Raw genomic sequence first — 19,487 nt, 5'->3', positions numbered from 1 at the left:
GATACATATGCGTACCGAACCGAAAGCACTGTATCGAACGGTTCAATATCGATACGAATATCGTTGCACCCCTAGTATTTATCTTACACTGGTGCTTGGGGCAGCCCCCAAGTTCATCCTCTGCTGTAACAAGCTGTTTTAGCTTGCCTTCACATAAGGCCAACACTTAACTGATTGGCTGCCCATCACAAATGAAAGGTTTGAACAGCAGGAGGGTGGGTCTTCTGAAGCCATGTTCACTTACTGTCTGCACTATTTGACCGTTTGGCCATTTTTAAGTTGTCTGCACTGTCTGAGTGACTGAAGAACAGAGTTCAGGCTAAATTAAAGGTTTCGTGTGTTCACTGTGTCCCTTTCGAATGTGTGATGTGCATTTGTTCATACTGAGAAACAAATAGTTAACAAAGCCATTTTGTAGCACTGACAGAAGGGAGCACACAGACACACACTCACAATCACACACTCCCTCATTCAGGCAGACATGTGTTCTGCACAGCCTGTCATTACAGAAGCCTTGATGTGGTCCCTGGGTGGCACTGATGCCTCTTATTGTCGTTTTATGACAACTTTCACTCTCTTGCTCCGCGATGCCCCGCCTCCCTTCCTCTTTTCCTCATTCCTTCCCCTATCCCTGTGTCTCTGCACCCCATCCCACCTCCTCCCAACGTGTCCAAACCCACATCCATTTTCTCGCTGTTGCAATGGGATGCCTGTTTGTTTTTAGAGTGCAAACCATCCTGACACATATCCCCAGAGCAAAGCCCTGATGTAGGAATATGTTTTAGGAGGGGTGTGTGGTAGCAGTGGACAGCTTGGTCTCCATTTGCAGAGGTAGAAACTGGGAGCTGGAGCCCGTCCAGGCCTTGTTCCCAGTTTTTGTCGATTGCGGTTGACAGTTATTGTTTTTGGTTTTACTTGAATAATAGGGTTGGTAACAGCAGAGTGACGACCTGCCATGACCCGCTGATGGTTGTGCTCCGCGTTTTGTTGAGGCCTGCGTTTGTCAGGTATAAATTCAAAAAGTCTGGTTCACTCGGGGGCAAAAATGTTCAATTTTTTGCCTTCACTCCTCCATCTCTGCACCTGCCACACTTGTGTTTGGCTTTGAGGATTTATGACACCATGATTTGTTTGTCATAGATCGTAATTCATTATTCTACTGACTGAAGTTAGATAAACTGGACTGATTGAACAGCAAGCACGTTTCATGAGGCAAACGGCTGCACTTTAGGGGTAATTGCTGTTACAGAGACCTCTCTGTTAGAGTGGAACTCTTAATATATACATTTGTGGATGTTTAAAAAATTGCCCCAGTGTTTATAGGAGTGCTGATTTAGGGTGATGCTGTTAGATAATTAGGTAAAAATGGAAAGAGTTTTTGCGTGGAGATTGTGGTTATGCACTTTCAAATAGACTGACACACACACAGAATGTTTTGCATGTCTGCACCTTAATTAATGAGGTCTTTGGGAGTATAGGCCCTGCAGCGCTGTTGGGTAAATGAGTGAAGCGAGTCACCTCGGGACAGCAACAGGTAAATCCTGTTTAGATCAGCCCCAAGGCACTACTTGTTCCTTAATTTGGCTACGAACGCAGTCTTCCCTCCCTTCTCTCACCCTAATCACCGCAGCACCACTTGGTAATCTTGTGCATGCACCCTCTCTTCATTTCTTGAGGTTTTCTTAACAAGCTTACATCTTTTCTGGGTCTTTGACCTGAAACTGTTTATCACGCACGCAGGCTCTTCTTCGTCGTGTTGCTTAAATGACCTACTAGGTTACTTAAGGTAACAAATGTGGAGCAGCAGTACAAGGTGATACTGACACTATTATGTCAACATAAGTGACAGAATCTGCTTGTTTACCGAATGAACTGTGCACAGGTATTGGACAGGCTGTCATAGCTGGTTAGGCACTATTAAATTAAGTGATATCTTGGCTACGCTCAAATATGGGCGCGGTTGGAGTTCAGATAGAATCATTTTGTTTCCCTTTGCCTTTTCCTCGGCAAACAGTTAGCGTGAGTCTGTAATTAGCACCTCTAACTTTGTTAGAGCTCCTAATTTCATTTTCGCAGGGAGCCCCATGACTAGCCCTACTAACAAAGATACAGGAAGCTCAAAGTAGCCCACTGCCTGAGACTTGCTGTTCCACTTTGAACATTAGTGGGGAATTTCAACACGCTGCTTCCATCTTCTCATCTAAACTTGTTTTCAGCTCATTTTTACTTGTTGCAGAATAAAACATAACTATGGAACTGAATCATTTGTCTTATTTGTTGATATCAAGAAACAGTGGTGAGTTGCTCCTTTAGCCACTCTCCTTCTCTAGACTAATATCATGACTTCTTGGATTATGCTGTTCCAGCTCACACATTTCTTATACCTCAAACTACAGCAGAAGAGAGATGTCACTGATCTGAACATTTAGAGGCATCGTCAACTCATATTTCAGACCTGTGGCTGTGGCAGCTGCAATGTGGCTAGTATTTTTTTTTTTAGGGCAAGTGTGTTTAGAAAGCAGCTAACGACCAATTGGATTCCAGCGTTCCTTCCTGATCCATCTGTGCTCCTGCTGTGAGTATAACTTACAGTAGCGTGGAGGGTCTCTTGAGGTCAGGGAGCTGAAAGTCACAAAGACATGTGGAATGCTGAAAGTTGGCCAATACAAACAGGCAGCCTTGGCTCTCCGTCCATGCAGAGCACAACAACCACCAGTTAGCTATACCACCAACCTCTTGCTCTGTGTGAGCGACGGTTGGCCACAAGGGGGCAGAAAGTATAATAAGTGTGACTAGCTAACATTGAAATTGGCTACTTTAGCAATGGATCATTTGACTATACATACGTCTTTATTCACTGTAAGTACCGATGCCTCAAGGAATCTCCTGATTGTAGTCTCCTTCAGCTACCCTGAGATTTTTAGTTTTAGCCTATCACTGTATATAAAATATTAATGTCAAGCATTCATATGTGAACATGACATTTTGAAATCTTGTGAGAGCTGCTTTGCTTGATTTAGAGCCAGATGTATTTTGCTGGGAGGTTCCAGTGTTACGTTTTCTGGTTATGCTAGCAAACTGCGTCTATTAGCTTAGCGCTAAGTAATAAAATACTCAAAATTTCACTTGTCAAAACTGAAGCAGTTTTGAAGCAGCAGTTCCCACTTGGAAAATTCATTTAGAACAGCATCCAAGAGAAAATTGTGAACACGCATGAGTCATAAACATCGGACTCTTCCCCATCATTACCTTCCCTCCCACGTGATTTGAACACAACATGTTCAGCTGGCTTTCACGGTCCCCTCTTCATTTTGTCGTACACATTGATAGTTGCAAATGGATAACAAGTTGTACCATCAGCAGTGGGACATAAATCAGTGAAATGAAATGATAGCTCATCGTTACTTAGGTTGCTGATTTGCCTGTGGTTTGCAAAAGAGTCATATTTGTCAGTTTAGTTACAAGGCTGCACCTTTGCCTTTGCACACAAAGTCCAGAGTTTGAATTTTGAACAAAAACAGACTTCACAAGGAGCTGACTCGGGTTTTCTTCCCCCATTTTCTAATCAAAACCATTATGAGCTTCACCCACCGAGGGACGATCCGTGAGGCTCAGTTTCTCTCCTCGGCACACATCCATAACAATAGAGGGCATTTTGGTCCAGCAGAACTCAGTTGGCTGGATCAAAATGAGGGGAGCAGTTAGGGTTTCACTTACAGAGTCAGAGAAAGAGAGTGAAGGGGAAGAGAGCGAGAGAGGCACAACGAGAAAACAAACACGCAGCGATTGTTGAATTATGGGTAAAGACAGCTGAGGCTAACCAGGTTTGGTTTCCACGGTGCGGTGGGGGGCTTATTGAAAAACAAAAAGTCTATGACTCAGTATTGCTCTCAAGGAGACTCTCAGGCTGCAGACGCTCTCTCCCCAGAAATTCAACAAAAACACATGCAGTTAAATAAAAAGGAGAACACCTTCAAAAACATAAAACCCCAGGGTTCAGTATGGTCATGAAAATGTTCCACGTATCCTCACTGTTAATGCCAGAAAGGGAGGAGGTTGGGAGGGGGTTGAAGGAGAGGAGGGATCTGTCCTCACATTTGCTATCAATTTAGGGCACTGAAAATAAGCACCAGGTTTCACTGGAGCCGAGTAGAACACCAGGAATGTTTTTCTATATAAAACCAAAGGACGGATGGAGGAACGGAGAGAAACGAGCTGGGAAGAAAGTGAGAAAAAGAGAGATAAGGTTGAGGGGGTAAAAGGGGGCTGTGGGAGAAAACACAAAAAGGCAACAGAAGAGTGTTGCTGTATGACAACAGCACCCTCGGCGCCCTGGCTCCAGATGTGAAGCCGGTGTCGTTTGACAGCTCAAAGGGCGAAAGTCGGTGAGATCGTGAGCCGTGGTGACCCCGTTGGGAAGGGCAGGTACTGATGCCTGAACCCGGGGTGGATTTGATGGTCAAAAGCATTAAATCATGTGCATTATTAGACATCTGCTGAGGAACAACAGTCACTCACACATACTTGTCAGAGGCTTTTATAGCCTACTCAGCACAGTTGCGGCTCCATTTGCGTGTGTGCGTCAGTGGGCCTGATGGAGACCGGAGACTCCCTGAGGGCTGTGAGTAGGCACAACGGACGAAGGAGGTTATCTTTTGAGAAGATAATCGATTGTTCTAAATTTGTTCCCGTTTTTGCTTGTGACACGGTTTGAACAGATGTAGCCAGTGTTAAGGGTCCGCTCCTCACCTGTGTGCTCAAAACTCACAAACTTCATGATTTTGTGTTGGGTGGTGCTTATTCAGATGCCAGGAAGGCCGGTGTGTTGAATGATTTGTCTAAATAGGTAAACTAACAGTTCAAGTAGGTAGAAGCCGATTTCAGCCATACAAAGCAAACCTATTGCTAATGTGTGCCGATTGGTTGGTTGTGGAATTACAATAAGAGATTTCTCTTGATCTCGCTGGTTTCAAATGACTCCAAAAGACATCAAGTGCACAGTTAAATCAAAGCAGGTGTTAGAAACAGCTGGCTGAGGAAATCTAAATTCATCTTCTTTGCTGGCCCCTTCTCCAGAAAACATTTTTAAAACCTATGACGATTGCATTTTAGGGCTCTTTTCCCGTCTCTATTGTGAAACGTCAAGCAAGTGCCCACTGTGAAACCAACAGAAGTAGACTGCTATTGTAGCTGAGACTTGCTGCACATTGAGTAAGCTGAAAATAATGGAGAGAGTTTTAATGGTTTGCTGAATATGATGTGGTTCTGCCTCTGCAGGAGTACTGAAACTCACGCACTCTGGTTCAATCAGTTCAGTAATGCTTCTTTCAGCTGCTGCCTTATTCATCAGAGGTCATCACAGCGGAGGGATCCACAGACGCCCTTCATAATGCAACCCTCCCCAGGGTTTGTATCTCCTCCGAGTCTTGAACCAGATCTTTCACATGTTAGGAGAATGTGTTAACTACTACAGTTTTACTAGCAAACGTGCTAAATATTACTCACGTGAAAATCCGTTCACATTAACAGGGTTTTGTTTTTGTGACAGAATACTTGAGTTTATGTGTGACTGAAAGTTTAGGAGCCACTCCTGGATCAGTTCTGAGAGACACCGTCAGATTAATACTCAGTTGGTTTGGAGTTTGTATGCATGAGGCTGTGAGACACAGTGTCTGTCTTTCACAGTGAGCCGAACTCCAGCAACAGACTTTAGTCGAGTTGTTGACCCACTAACAAAGCTCCTTCACCCAGCTCTTCCCACCAACAAAGTGCTGCTCTTATGCTGATAGAAACAGTTGAAAAAGACTAGAAACAAGGAGGGAGTTAAAGAGAAAGCAAGCTAGAGGGGAGAAAAGGGGGGTAAGAGACAGACCAGATGTGTCTTTTGTTTAGATTTGAACGGAGCGGAAAGGATGGGTGTAGGAGTTAGGAGGCGAGCTTTGCAAGGAAGAGAAAGAGAGAGGGAAAGCAAGTGGGAGTGAGTTTTGTTTTTTTTAAAGAGTAGGACTGTAATGAAACCAAAGCATTCAAAGCCGAGCGCCTGTATGTGGGGAGGGGGGCCTGCACCATACAGTATGTGATTACCTACCAGCAAAACCACATTCATTATACTAATTGCTACAATGGTCCCAGTGGTTGGGAGCTGAAAAGGGTGGTGGTGGGGGAGGGTGACAGTGAGAGGGGCTGCATTGTTAACATTTGTTAGGCTCATTGACTCCAGAATTCATGGTGTCTGTCATTATAGGTCGCTGGGATATTCTCCAGGGTCTGCATTTATAGAGCAACTGATAATCTGGAGGTCGGGCTGAAGACCCGTTTCCTCTAAACCTCATTGCGCCTACATCAGCATCCTAGACCCTACGAGCTCAATTCCTGCGTAACAGCATGCTATGCCTCTAACCAGACTGCCCCGCATTGCCACGAGTGAGCACGTTTAGCATGTGGTATGCATTCAGGCCCCCTCACCCCCGAAAAGCAGCGAGACATGAACCAAAACAGAACCATGCAGGCCAAGATTTGAACGATGGAAAGACGAGGCCTTTCCTGCATTTTGCTGCACAAAATAGCCAGGCTTCCAGCAGCTTGTGTCAATATTTCACTCTGCGTGTGTGTATGTGTGTGCCAGTGTATGCAGAGAGCTCTGAGCAGATGACTGCTATGACAGTTAGAACATGTGCGATGGTGAGCACACAGAGACTCGCACAGCTCAATCTGTTGAGTGTCGAGCCCGAATCAACCCAACTGGGGGAATGTTGCCAGTTGTGATCATCAATATGGCCGGCAGTTGTTTGCGAAACATTTGCAGCACATTGCTGAATTCTTTAGCGTGCCTTCACAGGAAATGAAGGACTAAGTGACTAAAATCTTTTCTCCTGCTCTGCTCCTTCTCGAACGCACTCTCACCTCGAGCGCTGCTTACAAACTCTTAGCGTGTTTATGGAGTCAGCTGGGCTCGCTTCCTCAGCGCGATAGCATTAGGATCATTGCCTTTCATGATGATTTTGATCCTGTATTTTCGAGACTAACTCTCAGCCTGTCGTCTCTCTTGCTCAGCTCTTTTATAAGCCGGCCTACAGCGAGGATCTGCATCATGTGTTTTTACTCTCTGGCTAGAGAAGCGGTGCTTTTTCAAATTGTGCAGACAAACAGGGACAAAAGTTAGTAGGTGGTAAGCAGGGCTTCTCTTTCTCTCTTCACTTGCATACTTATGTGGTGAAACAGGCAAAATCAAATAATAACTACAACTTTGTTTAAAAAAAAAGGACAAAACCTGTGTCCAAAAAAGTTCTTGTCTAGCAATCATCAAAAAGGTTGAAATGAGTACTGGGTGACCTCACGGTTCATGCATCGATCTATTACAACAGAATTGTAACTATATATATATATATATGGGCACTTTAATCCACAACTTTCTTATCTGACATATAAATATTTACTTCTAAAATTTAGTGCAAGAGCCAGAAGTGTGAGAGTGTGCACACTAGATTGGGGCAACAGTACTTGAGTAAATCTACTCTCCAGCACTGGCTGTCCAGCCCCTTTTCTTTGCTTCCTCCTAGTTTCCCTCTGTCTTTGTGGCTGTTCCTGCTTTGTTACTTCTTTCTAGGCCGGCAGAGACCCAGTAGGAGGCGGTCTGGCCAAGGTGGCTGCTGTCGGCTGACACAGCCAAAGTAAATGAGCAATTCTTCCCCAGTCTCTTGGAAGTGTGCGCTACTGTTGTTGGAAGCTAGAGTCAGGAGGGAATTCCACTATGTGTGCTGGCTTAATATTTTGCACACAGCACTTGTACGTTGATGTATATGTTTGAGTGTGTGTACACACACAATCAGTCAACAAGGTTGATGACAGATTCCCGTCAACTGTCAGGTGGTTTTTACATAGGTCAGAAATAGCCATGGGGCTATGGGAAGAATTGGGGGATCAAGTGTGGCACGATGGGGCTGGCATGATAACGGCACTCTGGGTCTGCTTTCTCACTGGAAGTTGACAGCTCACAGATGATATCGCGTTTCCTCATCCTGGCACATCACCCTCATCAAAGTGCCCCCCAACCTTCCATCAGCCCATGCAGCCCTGCCTGTGTTGAATACTCCCTGGGTCAGAGCTAAACCGCAGAGGCCTGAGTAATCAGACCACACACGCTAAGGGAAATGGAGAGGAGAATGACGGTGTTATGGGAGTTTGTTGTTTGACAGTTAATGCTCTTCTGGGGGGGCAGGAGGGTGGTCTGTGGTTTTGGGATGAGAGGCTTTTTTGTGCAGTATGTGTTATGTGCAAATGTTTGAGATCCAGGGCCAGAAAAAGAGTGTTTTGGAGGAAGAAATAGACTCATAGTGCTACACCCCAGATGTGTTGTAAGTATTTATTGAAATGGGCAAAGTGAAAAAGAACAAAACTGGTTGTAAAAACTATTTCATGCATTTCTTCTCTAATGTTAGATTTGTAACACAGCACTGTGTGAGCGCTCAGCCTCGAGTGGTCATTTAAGGAACTGCAGTTTTTGGCATCTGAAGTCAGCTTCATTTATTTAGACACCGTAAGATTCCACTTGTGGTCTCAGAAGTTAATGTATTTAAAAATATTTTTTTCTGTTTTAAAGACTTTTTAACTTTTTGAGCATGCAAGTCATTTTCTGCTCGTTTAGAGGATCCAAGTATAGCTAATTGTTGTGGATAAATTATATCTTTAGGTCATTGTCACTGGATTCTGGTTTTGCCGCCTGTCAGAGGATTTTGTTCATTACACATAGAGACTGCGTATGTACAGTATAATGTGCAAATCATTGGCCTGCACTAGTGAGTTAAAAACAAACAGTTTCTGTCTTGCTGAGTTTTGGGGGAAAGTGTATAGAACAATGATCAAAAAATTCTTTTTACTTAACAGGAGTGTCGAGACAAAGTCTTGAAATATTTGTGCATAAACATGAAACAATGAAACATTGTATTGAGATTTGGTGCAAGGTAGAAGTGTGTGCATCAGTGCATGGTAACGTGCACACGGAAACGTACAGCGTGCTTGTTTTGTGATTAGCTTTGAGTGTACGCTCGGTGACAGCGATGTCAGCTGAAACTCGCCCTCCTTGCTCGTTTGTTCGTTCTCCCTTTTCTTTTCTTTTTTCTGTGGCACGAGGGACTCGCATGCAGGGTGCACTTTGAAGTGGCTTCTGGGAGGCCGTGGAGCGTGCCGAAAGGTCAGAGGTTACATCAACTGCGCCTCCCTGGACCTCCCCAACCCCCCTCCTTTGCCCCCTTAAATCCCTTTAACCCCCGCGTACATACAGACACACACTCCTGTTTTCTTGTCAGTGCTACAGATCACTTCCAGACCCCCCCTCTCAACCGACAAAGCAAGCCACGTTCTCCTGGTAATCCTGCTGTCAACTTTTGACTGTTCCAGTGTATTCACACCTCCCCACAACGTTGTGTCTTTTTTCTTTGTTTAGGTTACAAATGCCACACACACCTGAATAGGGCATTGCGGTTCGAGTGTTAACAGGATAGATTATGTCACGTTCTATTTCCGTGTGTGAGAGAGACGTACATGTGGGCACGTGCGCCGCTTTTCAGGGGGATGTTTTGTTCTCCTCCCCGCTAACGCATAAGAATCTGTCGTTCGCTCGGCGAGGTGTGAAATTGCACTGTCATCCGCTTCACCTGTCAGAGAGGGGCCCGGCAGAATGACTCAGATCCGTTGGAACCCTCACATTCTCTTCTTTTCCTGTTCTGGAGATTTGTATCTCGGCAGTCTCAGCATATCACCCCCATCCCCTCCTCAAGCTTAACATCTGTTTCTAGTGAGGGCCAGAAAGGGGGGATGTTGAACTCTTAAAACTAATTAGCGCATTACCAAATGCTCGAGTTAGAAGAGGCCTCGCAAGGCCCCCAGTTACTCACCCCACTCCACAACTCCTCGCTGCTTCCTGCTGCACTGAGCCCTACATCTCCCTGTGTCCCGGGGGGCCGGTTTATCACCCAGGACCAATTAGAGTAGGAAGTGAGGTCACTGACCTTATGTCAGGCCTCATCAGCTCCTGTGTCACCTGAGAGGGGGCACGCCACCACAAGGAGTAATGCACTGAGAGAGGGGCAGCTGACATCCTAAAGGGGTATGCTGCTTACTTCAGCTTTTCATTATGTGTGGATGTTGGAGTCTTTTTTGTGCCAAATTTTTATCAAGGAGAGGCGTTGTATAGTCTGTTAAAACCAATAACACAGATAATGGTTTCCTTTCCACTGCAAAAACTGGGTCATTTCTGTTTACATTGCAGTGCTGGTCTCCCACACTCACAAGCTGATGTTGTAATTTTGTAACAGCTTCCATTAATAATGTAAATTTTTATTCAAGTCATCCAAAAAGAATGTGAATTAATGTGGATATGGTCTGCGAGTAGGGAGCTAAGAGGGTTGCTGTCATTGTGTTGGCCTACAGTGGAAATTTAAACACTGAGAAGGAGTTCCTGTGGGTATCAATAAAATAACCCTATACTCCGTGTACTCCGTGAACTTTATAGCAGCAAGGGCCATCGCTATAAAATCTTTTTTGCTACATGATTAATATGGCCACAAGAATGCACAAAAAGGATAATGTGGCAACTTGTATAAAAATATCAGTCAAAGGCTGACACGAACAAAGTTGCTAATTAATAAAAATAATTTTGCCAAACCAGTATTAAAGCAGTATGATCGGTATACTCATTTTATTTCATGAAGTTATAATAGAGTACCAAACTGTAGTGACTCAAACAGACCGACCGCAAACTGGAGGACCACCTGTGAGTCAAAGTGCAGGGCGCAGCGGCGCATGCTAACCAGCAGCTAGCATAGCTCTGAGCACAGAGAGTAGCAGAGAAGCTGCAGCAAGGGCAGACCACAAATTGGTAATTAAGCTAAGAATGAAATCTCCTGTAACTCCAGGTGCAGTTAGCCTGCTCATACAGGCTAACTGCACCTGTGTGAGTGACTCAGTCTAACAAAGCTGGACTGAGTCACTTTGTTAACAAGTTTGCTGTGGGAATGACACTTGAGTTTTTCAGAAAAAACGCACAACAACAAAAGAAAGATGAATGCCGCCAGCAGTAGTGATGTTTCCTTAGTCATCCCTAAAGTGGGGAAGTGAGCTGTAGCTGCAGTGCAGTCTGATCGAACCGTCTCTGTTTGACATGTTTTTTTCCTTCATTCTACCAATGAAGAAGCGACCAAATGAAGAAATGTCACTGGTTTCCAATGCTCTCGGTGGTAACCTGAAGTAATGCTCAGATTTCAACCTGCGCTAGGTTAAAGTAATCTATCAAGCTATGAGTTCAACGTTGCCAGTTTCACAGCATTGCATCCAGTATTTGTTCACACATTTTATTCACATATTTATCCTGTAGTTACTGTTTCAATCTGCATCAAAGCCAAAACTCTGAGCTTTCTCGAGGCACACAAACTAGTGTGGGCTTTATTTGACTCTTTATCTTAAACCAGTAATATTGAATCTTCAGACGACTTCAGCATTTCATGTTTGTACTCTATTTGTACTCTGTATTTAGAGAATGTGGCACCATTTTGAGTTTTTCTTGCGTAGTTTCGCAATGGGGGGAAAGTTTCCATTACAGCTGCACTACTGTGAACTATTTTACCCAGATAAATGTTTTCTTCCAGCAGGAAACCTGCAGAAGAACCAGACTAGGGGTGGGCGGCTATCTGCCTCCAAGCTCAGGGAGGAGAGAAAATGTGAGCGTGAAACCATAATGCTAATTTATGTATTTTTCTTTCTTCCTTCATGTTTCTGCTGCCATCATGAACTGTCTCAACAAAGGTAAGAGAAAACTGTGCTGACGTATCTGCTGAAGCATTTTCCAACTCACGTCACCTCCCTGTCGCCACAATGAACCACGTGTCCTGTCACACATGTTCTTTACCTATTTCGCTGAACACCTTCTCATTCAAGTATAGTTAGTTTTTATTTGCATGCTTCTGCTTACTGATTCTACAGCACAACATTCAAGTCTGACATTCAGAACAGGAAGAAGTATGCTGTGTGGGTGCAAAATGTGGCCAATCCTTATACATTAACTGCTTTAATCACCACAGTTAAATCACTCATTAAATGTGCCCTGTGGAGTTTGCTCATTAACTGGCAAGCCTACTGTATATTTGCATTCAGCGATTCTCACGCAGAACGTCTTCTTTGTAACTGGGGATTTTTTTTAAGCTTTTCTTTTTTCATAAAAGGTGTTTAGCAGATTTGCGAGTATTTGAAGAGCCACATTCTTTAAATCGATGCATATTGCGAGCAAGATTGATGTGACATGGACACAATCCTTTGCATGTTAGTGCAATCTGTTGATCAGCAGAATAATATAACATCGGCCTCGGGACGTTAAAGCAGGAACCTCTGGGGACTTCACAAATGTCGTTCAGATGTCCACTGAGGTTTGGTGCAAAACCTAGACAGTCCCTGTCGACCTACATATTACATTTTGGGGATGTGCTTGACTATTCAACCAGTGGATAGCATGTTAACTGCTGAGTCTGAAAGGTTGCCCAGTGACCTGCACTTGCCTATATTCTGTATCTGTGATGCATTGTTGTAAAAAAGCAAGGTGGAAAGTGCAATAGATGCAGACTGCTTTAACCACCATAGTTCTGCATGACTTTGATTATGGAAATGAGGTCTTCTCTGTAGGCTGTGTTAGACTAAAACACTATGCTGCAGCAATACATAGACACATTCTTCACAGATGTAGATGTTAAGCAGGCCAGTGGTGCCCTCCATATAACCTGTGATGCTAGCACCATACCTAACACAGGTAACATTAGCCACAGTTGGCAAGCTAATCTGACACTGTGCGCGTGAAGTGTTTTGCATGGGGCAAAGTTCCACACATTTCAGCAAGAGTTAGAATCACATTTCACTGTTGATGAATGAATACAGTTTCTAATTAGCTCTTAAACGCACATGTTTGGACACACAGTAATTAGCCTTCACCATAAGACTGATCAACTGTTTTCTGACTCGTGGTTTTTCATTCCCCCTTCCTGTTTAATTGACTTTACTTTAAAGCATATGTTTATATCCTAGCATAAACAGCTAGTAACTATATGAGTGAATACTGGCTATGTTACTCTCACCGGTTTAAAATGTGGCTTAAAGTCATAATTAAGAGCGCGGCCCCTCAGAGTGACAGGTAGGTGCCATTTTGTGTTGTTCAGTGTTTGGTTGCACTAAGAGACGCTGTTCAGCTGTCATGTGAGTGCGTTTTGTTTTGACCAAGTTAGCTAGACACTGCTAGCGTAGGATGAGAGCGCCCCAGCTCCTACCCTCACATTTAAGCATGGTCGAACAAACAAAAAGGCAAACACCTTCAGCACAACAAATCAAACGTTGATGTCACTGTGGGTATGCTCATCCTTTATATACAGTCTACCTGTGATATCAGTGAAAAAAGGTTGATATGCAGCAGCAGTAGATCATAGTCATAGTTGAAGCTAGTAGAATAAGTTGATTAATTGAAGAATGTTGAAGTTCTAGTGAGTCAAATTCAATTTGAGAATGGTTTCATAGCATTTTGGAAAGACGCCCTCCTATTGTCCTGTTTTCTGTTATAATGGCTACAACACAGAGGAGTGTTTGACGCTCCCACTCCTCCTCTCCTTCTGTCAAGTCTCCACTGCAGCACCTTAATTTGTCACCCTCTCTATCCTCCCCTCCCAATCATCCGTCTGTCTTCCTCCTCTTCATCCTCCACCTTTCACCTCTCTCACAAAAATCTCCACTTCTTTTTTTTTTAAACTCCTACCAGCACAGTCTCCATAACTCCAACTCCTCCTCTGTACAGTTCAGGTTCTCTCAGCCCCATCTTCATTCTCAGGATCTCTGCTTCTTTTCTCCTCCTTCAGCGGCCTCCCTTTCCACCCCCCTGCTCCAGCCTTCCTCCCAGGCCAGCTCTGTTTGCGCCTGTTTACCTCCATCATTCCACCAGATGGTTTGTGTTAAAACTCTACGTCTGACAGCTCGGCTGATTTTCCGTTTTTTTTCCCTGATATTATTTTAACATCGGGGGGATTGCTCAGACCTGCAGGAACACAGAAGAAAGACAAGCAGGGGGTAAAAGGAAATTAAAATATGAAAAACCCCGATGTATTAAAAGCAATTATTCCATCATGCAAAGGGCAGCAGTCATCACTGGGCCCTTTTTGGTTTGGTTCCCTGTGTTACTTTTTTTTTTTAAATAAATAAAGGCACATATAATGTAATATTGATTTAAATCACATCTGTTAGGGTGATTTCATCCACCCCCTCTCCCTCTGCTCCACGTCTTTTGGAAGGGAAAAGGGGCCCGGGCTGCCAGAAATAATTGCTTGTTTGCTGGTATTTACTTAAAATCTGTCAAAGATGGAGAGAGAAAATGAGTAAGTGCAAGAGTAAGAAAGGGAGACATAGAGAAAAAGAGAAACCCTCGGCCCCTACACAGATCATTATCTGCCAGTTGTCTTCCTGCTGCTGACAAGGAAGTATGTGCATATGTGCATTCCTTTCAATGTATACTGTACATGTTGGCCATCGAGTCACAGCAGAGTACGATGCTTTACTATACGGATAATTTGGTGCAGGAAAAAATGAAAATACAAACTTAATTTCCAGAGTTTAAAGTTTACAAAATTGCAGCATATGGTCAGCAGGACCGTCTAAAATCAAAGGCAAAGAAATGCAAACCAATAAATCTGCTTAAAAATCAGAAGAGAAAAGTTCTTTGGAGCTGCACAGTGTTTAAAAACATCACCATGAAATCAGTCCAGTTATACCAGTTATGTCTGTGCACTCATTACAGCCGGACCTTCTAAAGGTTGTTTCGATGGAAACGATTTGACATGTGACTGGAGCTAACTCTGTGTACAGCTCGTCAAAACTTCTTTTTGTTTTACTTATGGTTCCCAAATGTTTTATGCTTTTGGTGTTAACATGGCAACAACATGTCCGACTTCATCCATTTTCACCTAAAAGCTACATTTCACACTAGACTGATAAAATGCAGGAGATTGAGAGATCTTCCTTTGCAAACAGAGAAAGCAGATGAAACTCGAGTGGTTCATTTTTCACGGTGATAGTCATTTTAAAGCCAGCTCCACACTTTCATCACACCGTGTCTTCTGTTCACTAATGAAAATCTCAAGATGCTGAAAAAAAGGTTTTGTTTTTTAAAGCAAAGGTGCATCATTGGTGTTTCTTAGCAGCAGATTTACAGTTTGTTTTCATGCAGTTTCCATAATTTTTGATGCAATTCTTGCAAAGTCAAACACAGTGTCTGAATTCCTATTCACTCACTAAGTGGAGTGCTTCTCGACAGCTGTGCACTCAATGCTGCCTCCGGAGACCAGAAGCTATAGTGGAGCAGTGATTAAAACATTAGACCCCTCTATATATATTCCAAATACAACTGGCAGCATTTAGCTGACACCTACTGAGAAGCTTTTCAGTGCACGGGGGGGACAGCTTGTGATTTAACGTTCCTGAAAAGATGCCTTTTCTCTTTTATAATAAGCCAGCAGCCAAAAACGTGCTTATTGCTGAAAGTTAGATTTTCTTTTAAAGAGTGGAAACAGGGGAAACAGCTATTACGACTCTGATAATGTTCTGTTTATTGAGCCATTTTTCTAGCATGTTTTCAGCTAGCAGTTACGCTAATGTGCCGACTGTTTTCCAGCACTAGTTTAACACGGGCATAAGTGCGGTATAAACACCAGTTTTTCCGTCATAGGAAAAGAGGTGTGTTTGTTAAAATGCCAACCTCTCCAACTTCCTGTGAGGAATTGAATTTGATGACTCACTTGTAACTCACAATCGTAAGTTACAACTATTCAAGCCTAGCTTGTTTTGTGTGTTGCCTGTGAATGACCTGCTCCTTCCTAGCCTGTTTAATCTTGTGCCATAGCTGTTTGATTTCCACTGAGCAGCATTAGTCAGATTATCGTGCTGCTTGTTTGGTAGGGAGGCCGTATTCTGCAGGCTGACTGAGCAGGTCTGCCTGACGCTTTGGCTTCTGCCAACGCGCTGTTCCCACTGTCTCCCTCCCCTCATCCTGCTCCCTTTCCCCTCCTTCGCTCAACTCGTTCCCTCCCCAACGAACCACAAACAATAAACCCTCTGTTACATTTAACCTCCTCACGTGTTTCCCTTTCTCCTGCTATCCCTCCCTACTTCTGCCTCTTACTCACTTGTTGCTTTCCTCTCTCCCTCTCATAACATTGTAGCTGTTTGGGTTCTGTCTTTGGTCTGTTACTCATATCCCTCGGGTGTTTTGCGACTTGTTTTGTGGGCTTGGACCATGCAGCAGAACAAAGACAACACACACAAACTTGGTCAGGCCACCGCTAACTCTTCCACTCCAAGCCAATGACAGCAGTGATTAGTATCTCATAACAGCTTAGATTGTGTGGAGAGTGGGTGTGCTTGCGTGCACGTTAGCTCGTACAATACCCTGGCAGTGGCATTACCACTCATCAGAGCCACACAGCAGCAGAAGCAGCAGCAATGGCATCGGGACAGCAAACAGATGTTGGCCTAATCTTCCCCTAATGAGATTGGTCCCTCATTCCTACGTCTTTATGGGAGCAGCAAGCTGGCAGGCAGGCAGGCTGACACTGTAGCTCTTTATGAGAAAACCACCACTGAGACAGCACATGCCTAGTAGGGTGTACGAGAGACAAGTGTAGTATTAGGCAGGTTGCAGTGTGCCGAAGAAGGTTTTCATTTGCTAGTTGAGTGGGCAGATGGAGAGGCCAGCAGGCAGGTAGGATGGTAGTCAGACGTGTAGTAATTCACAGGATGTGGAAGGCACGGAGGGCAGGCTTTTATCCAATGGCCTTCACTGGTCAATTAGATTAGGGCACTGTACAGCAAAGTACAGTTAATTCTCCAGATTAACATCATTGCTGGTTGTCTCAGACCACTAAACCAATTCACTTTTTCCATTTGGTGAATTTCATTACACAGTACATCAAGATCCGAGTTGAAACATTGCGGGTTGTTTTCTATAACAGCAAATTGGATTAGATAAGAATAGATAATTTTTTTAAGTGTGGGTTCAGAAACATCTGTGAGGCTGACATTGTTTTCCGACTGTCTGGATTGACTTGTCTGGCACTGATATCAGACACGATGACTAAACAGAGAGCAGCGGTAGTACGTACTGACACAACCTTCAGCTTGCGCTAACTGGTTTCGCTAGCGGCCGTCTTTGCTGCTCTACCTTGTTCCTGTGCAGAGACACCTGCTGGTCTTGCTCTGAGCCAGCTTCTTTACTCTGTATTTATTTTGTCCAACCCTGTCATTACCCTAGAAACATATTCAGTCGTTGGGGAAGAACATCACAATATTTTTAGGTCTGGGCAGCTCGTTGTCCCTTCTGGACTCTGGTTTTGCCCTTGTTTTTTCTAATTTGCCAACTTGTGCTGTTTTTCTTTCTCTTGCCTCTTGCTTTTCCTCTTTCCGCTACAGCAACATATGCACACTGGCAGCGCAGCAGTCATAATAGCAGGGTTAGAGTGCAGGGCCGACCACTGGACAGTGTTTGTACAGAATGCTAGCGTATGTCAAACCTGGCTTATTGAACTTAGACCGCAGCCTAAAACAGCCCACAGCTCAGAGCAGCACAGAAATGCTCTGGGCACACACAGGAGAAACACGCTCACACACTTTTGTGCATGCTCAAACATATGCAGCATATTTATATGTATGCATACATATGCAAAGACATGCATGCGCTGACAGGGGTTAAACAGTGCGCTCTCTAAAAGAACGACCTCACTTGAGCCATTAGGAGACTGCAGGCAGAGTGAAAAGCAAGCAAACAGAGAGGGGGCGTGTAGAACGCACACAAAATGTCACATGAGAGAGTTTGTGCGACGCATATTAATTTTCATGTAAACTGATATACCTGCTGATGATCAGCTTTCACCTTGTGGACCCTGATGACCTTAGCAAGCATACTTAACACATGTTGTTCGACATGAGCGCGCAGGCTGAGCGACCGTGGCCGCTGATCAGCGAGGTAATGTATCAGTCGTCTTTTTAATTCAACACTTGGCGGTCGTGTGTTGGGAGCGGTGTTGTGCTCGTTAGCTGGCAACACAGGCGTATGTAATCACTTTTTTATTAACGGTCAGCAGTTAAATTACAGCTGCAGTAATAAGCTTTTAATAAGCGATCACCAGAAAAGCACTATATAAATACCACTGCGTTTACCATATGCCATCCAGGCCTTATGGCATAGGATTGCATAGTACTGGGTGAACCAGATATTTCAAACATCAAATATTTCACGTTCACACATTGTGTTTGCAGGTTGATACGTTAGCTGCTGGTTAGCTTCTGCAGTATAACATGCATTTGCGCGCTTAAAGAAAGCTACTTCTTAAGTCTTTCTTAGATTTATTTTAATTGATTCCTAATATTTAAACTGTGCAGTGAATATGAGAATATTGTGCGAGCTGGAGGTTTGAAGTACAAATGATAAAGCAGATGTATCACATCTCATGTCTGCATTATTTAATTAGTGAATGCATGTATTTTAAATCAAACACTCGCCCACATATTCATAAACCTAACAAAGTAGCTCCATCCAGTCAAACACTGGAAATGAAACATCAACAATTAAAGTAAAGCGACCGTCTGAAAAACACATGTCTTTGGGATGAAAGTGCTCTGATTCATGCCACTTCCATCTTTCCAACTTCCCTCTGTGGACTTTTGGTCACATTTTTTACTTCCTCATCTCACAATGTGCTGTACATCTGTAAGTTTGTGTGAGTCATTCATTGTGGCCTAATGTGCTCCCAGGTCTCAGTCCGGGATCTATTAGAGATTAGACTCCACACAGCAACTATAGCAGCTCTTTGAATAGACCGTAAAAATCGTTTATCTTTTTCATGTTTACAGCCTTTGAATAAATGCTCCTCCTTAACCAGATTTATGGACAAGAGTGTGTTTTCCATTCAAGGCGGACGATGCCCAGATGATTGCCCCGTTACTTTAGGGATACTCATCCAGCACTATATAATGTCTATACAGCCCTTACACGATCCTTAAGGGATACTCAGTGCCCCGCAGTGTGTGAAATTTGCCCCAGATAATCATCTCCTTCTGGGACACAGCCACTTTCATCACCAGACCTGTTTTACACACCATTTACCAGAGAGAGAGAGAGACGTGCCTCGGCGACCCCTCAGCTCTAAAAGCTTTAACGCCTTTGCTGAAATGGATGTTCAGAAGAACATTTTCTCCAGTGCTTCTCTAACTCATACAGTGAAGCACAGCTTGGTAGTATACCAGTGGAGTGTAGATGGGAGACCACAAAGCTGGAGTTGACCAGTAATGTCTTTTTCCAATTAACGGCAGGTCCTCTTGGGAATTGTCTCTCTAGGATAACGGATCGCGAGGTCCCTTGCAGCCCCTCCGCTGACTCTTTTTTTTTCCTACCTTCTCTTTCCTCGATCCATCTCTTT

The 19,487-nt window shown here is 43.9% G+C and overlaps 1 protein-coding gene across 20 annotated transcripts in view; it reads left to right on the top strand.

Annotated features, from left to right (window-relative positions):
* The window catches only part of nfixb (nuclear factor I/Xb), a 147,789-nt gene that overhangs the window by 65,072 nt on the left and 63,230 nt on the right, over positions 1–19,487 (top strand). The window contains exon 4 of one of the 20 annotated variants that reach the window (XM_042228222.1): positions 11,800–19,481. The exons of the other annotated variants lie outside the window; for them this stretch is intronic. Within the exon in view, the coding sequence (XP_042084156.1) occupies positions 11,800–11,819 (20 nt within the window). The 3' untranslated portion in view covers positions 11,820–19,481. Of the gene's footprint in view, positions 1–11,799; positions 19,482–19,487 lie in introns of those variants that run through there. 20 annotated transcript variants of the gene reach the window in all.

This window comes from Haplochromis burtoni, unplaced genomic scaffold, assembly GCF_018398535.1.
Source record: "Haplochromis burtoni strain Fernald_Lab_line unplaced genomic scaffold, NCSU_Asbu1 Contig_312, whole genome shotgun sequence".
NCBI lineage: Eukaryota > Metazoa > Chordata > Actinopteri > Cichliformes > Cichlidae > Haplochromis > Haplochromis burtoni.
Note: the sequence above shows the minus strand (reverse complement) of the source record. Positions and strands in the feature narration are given on the sequence as shown.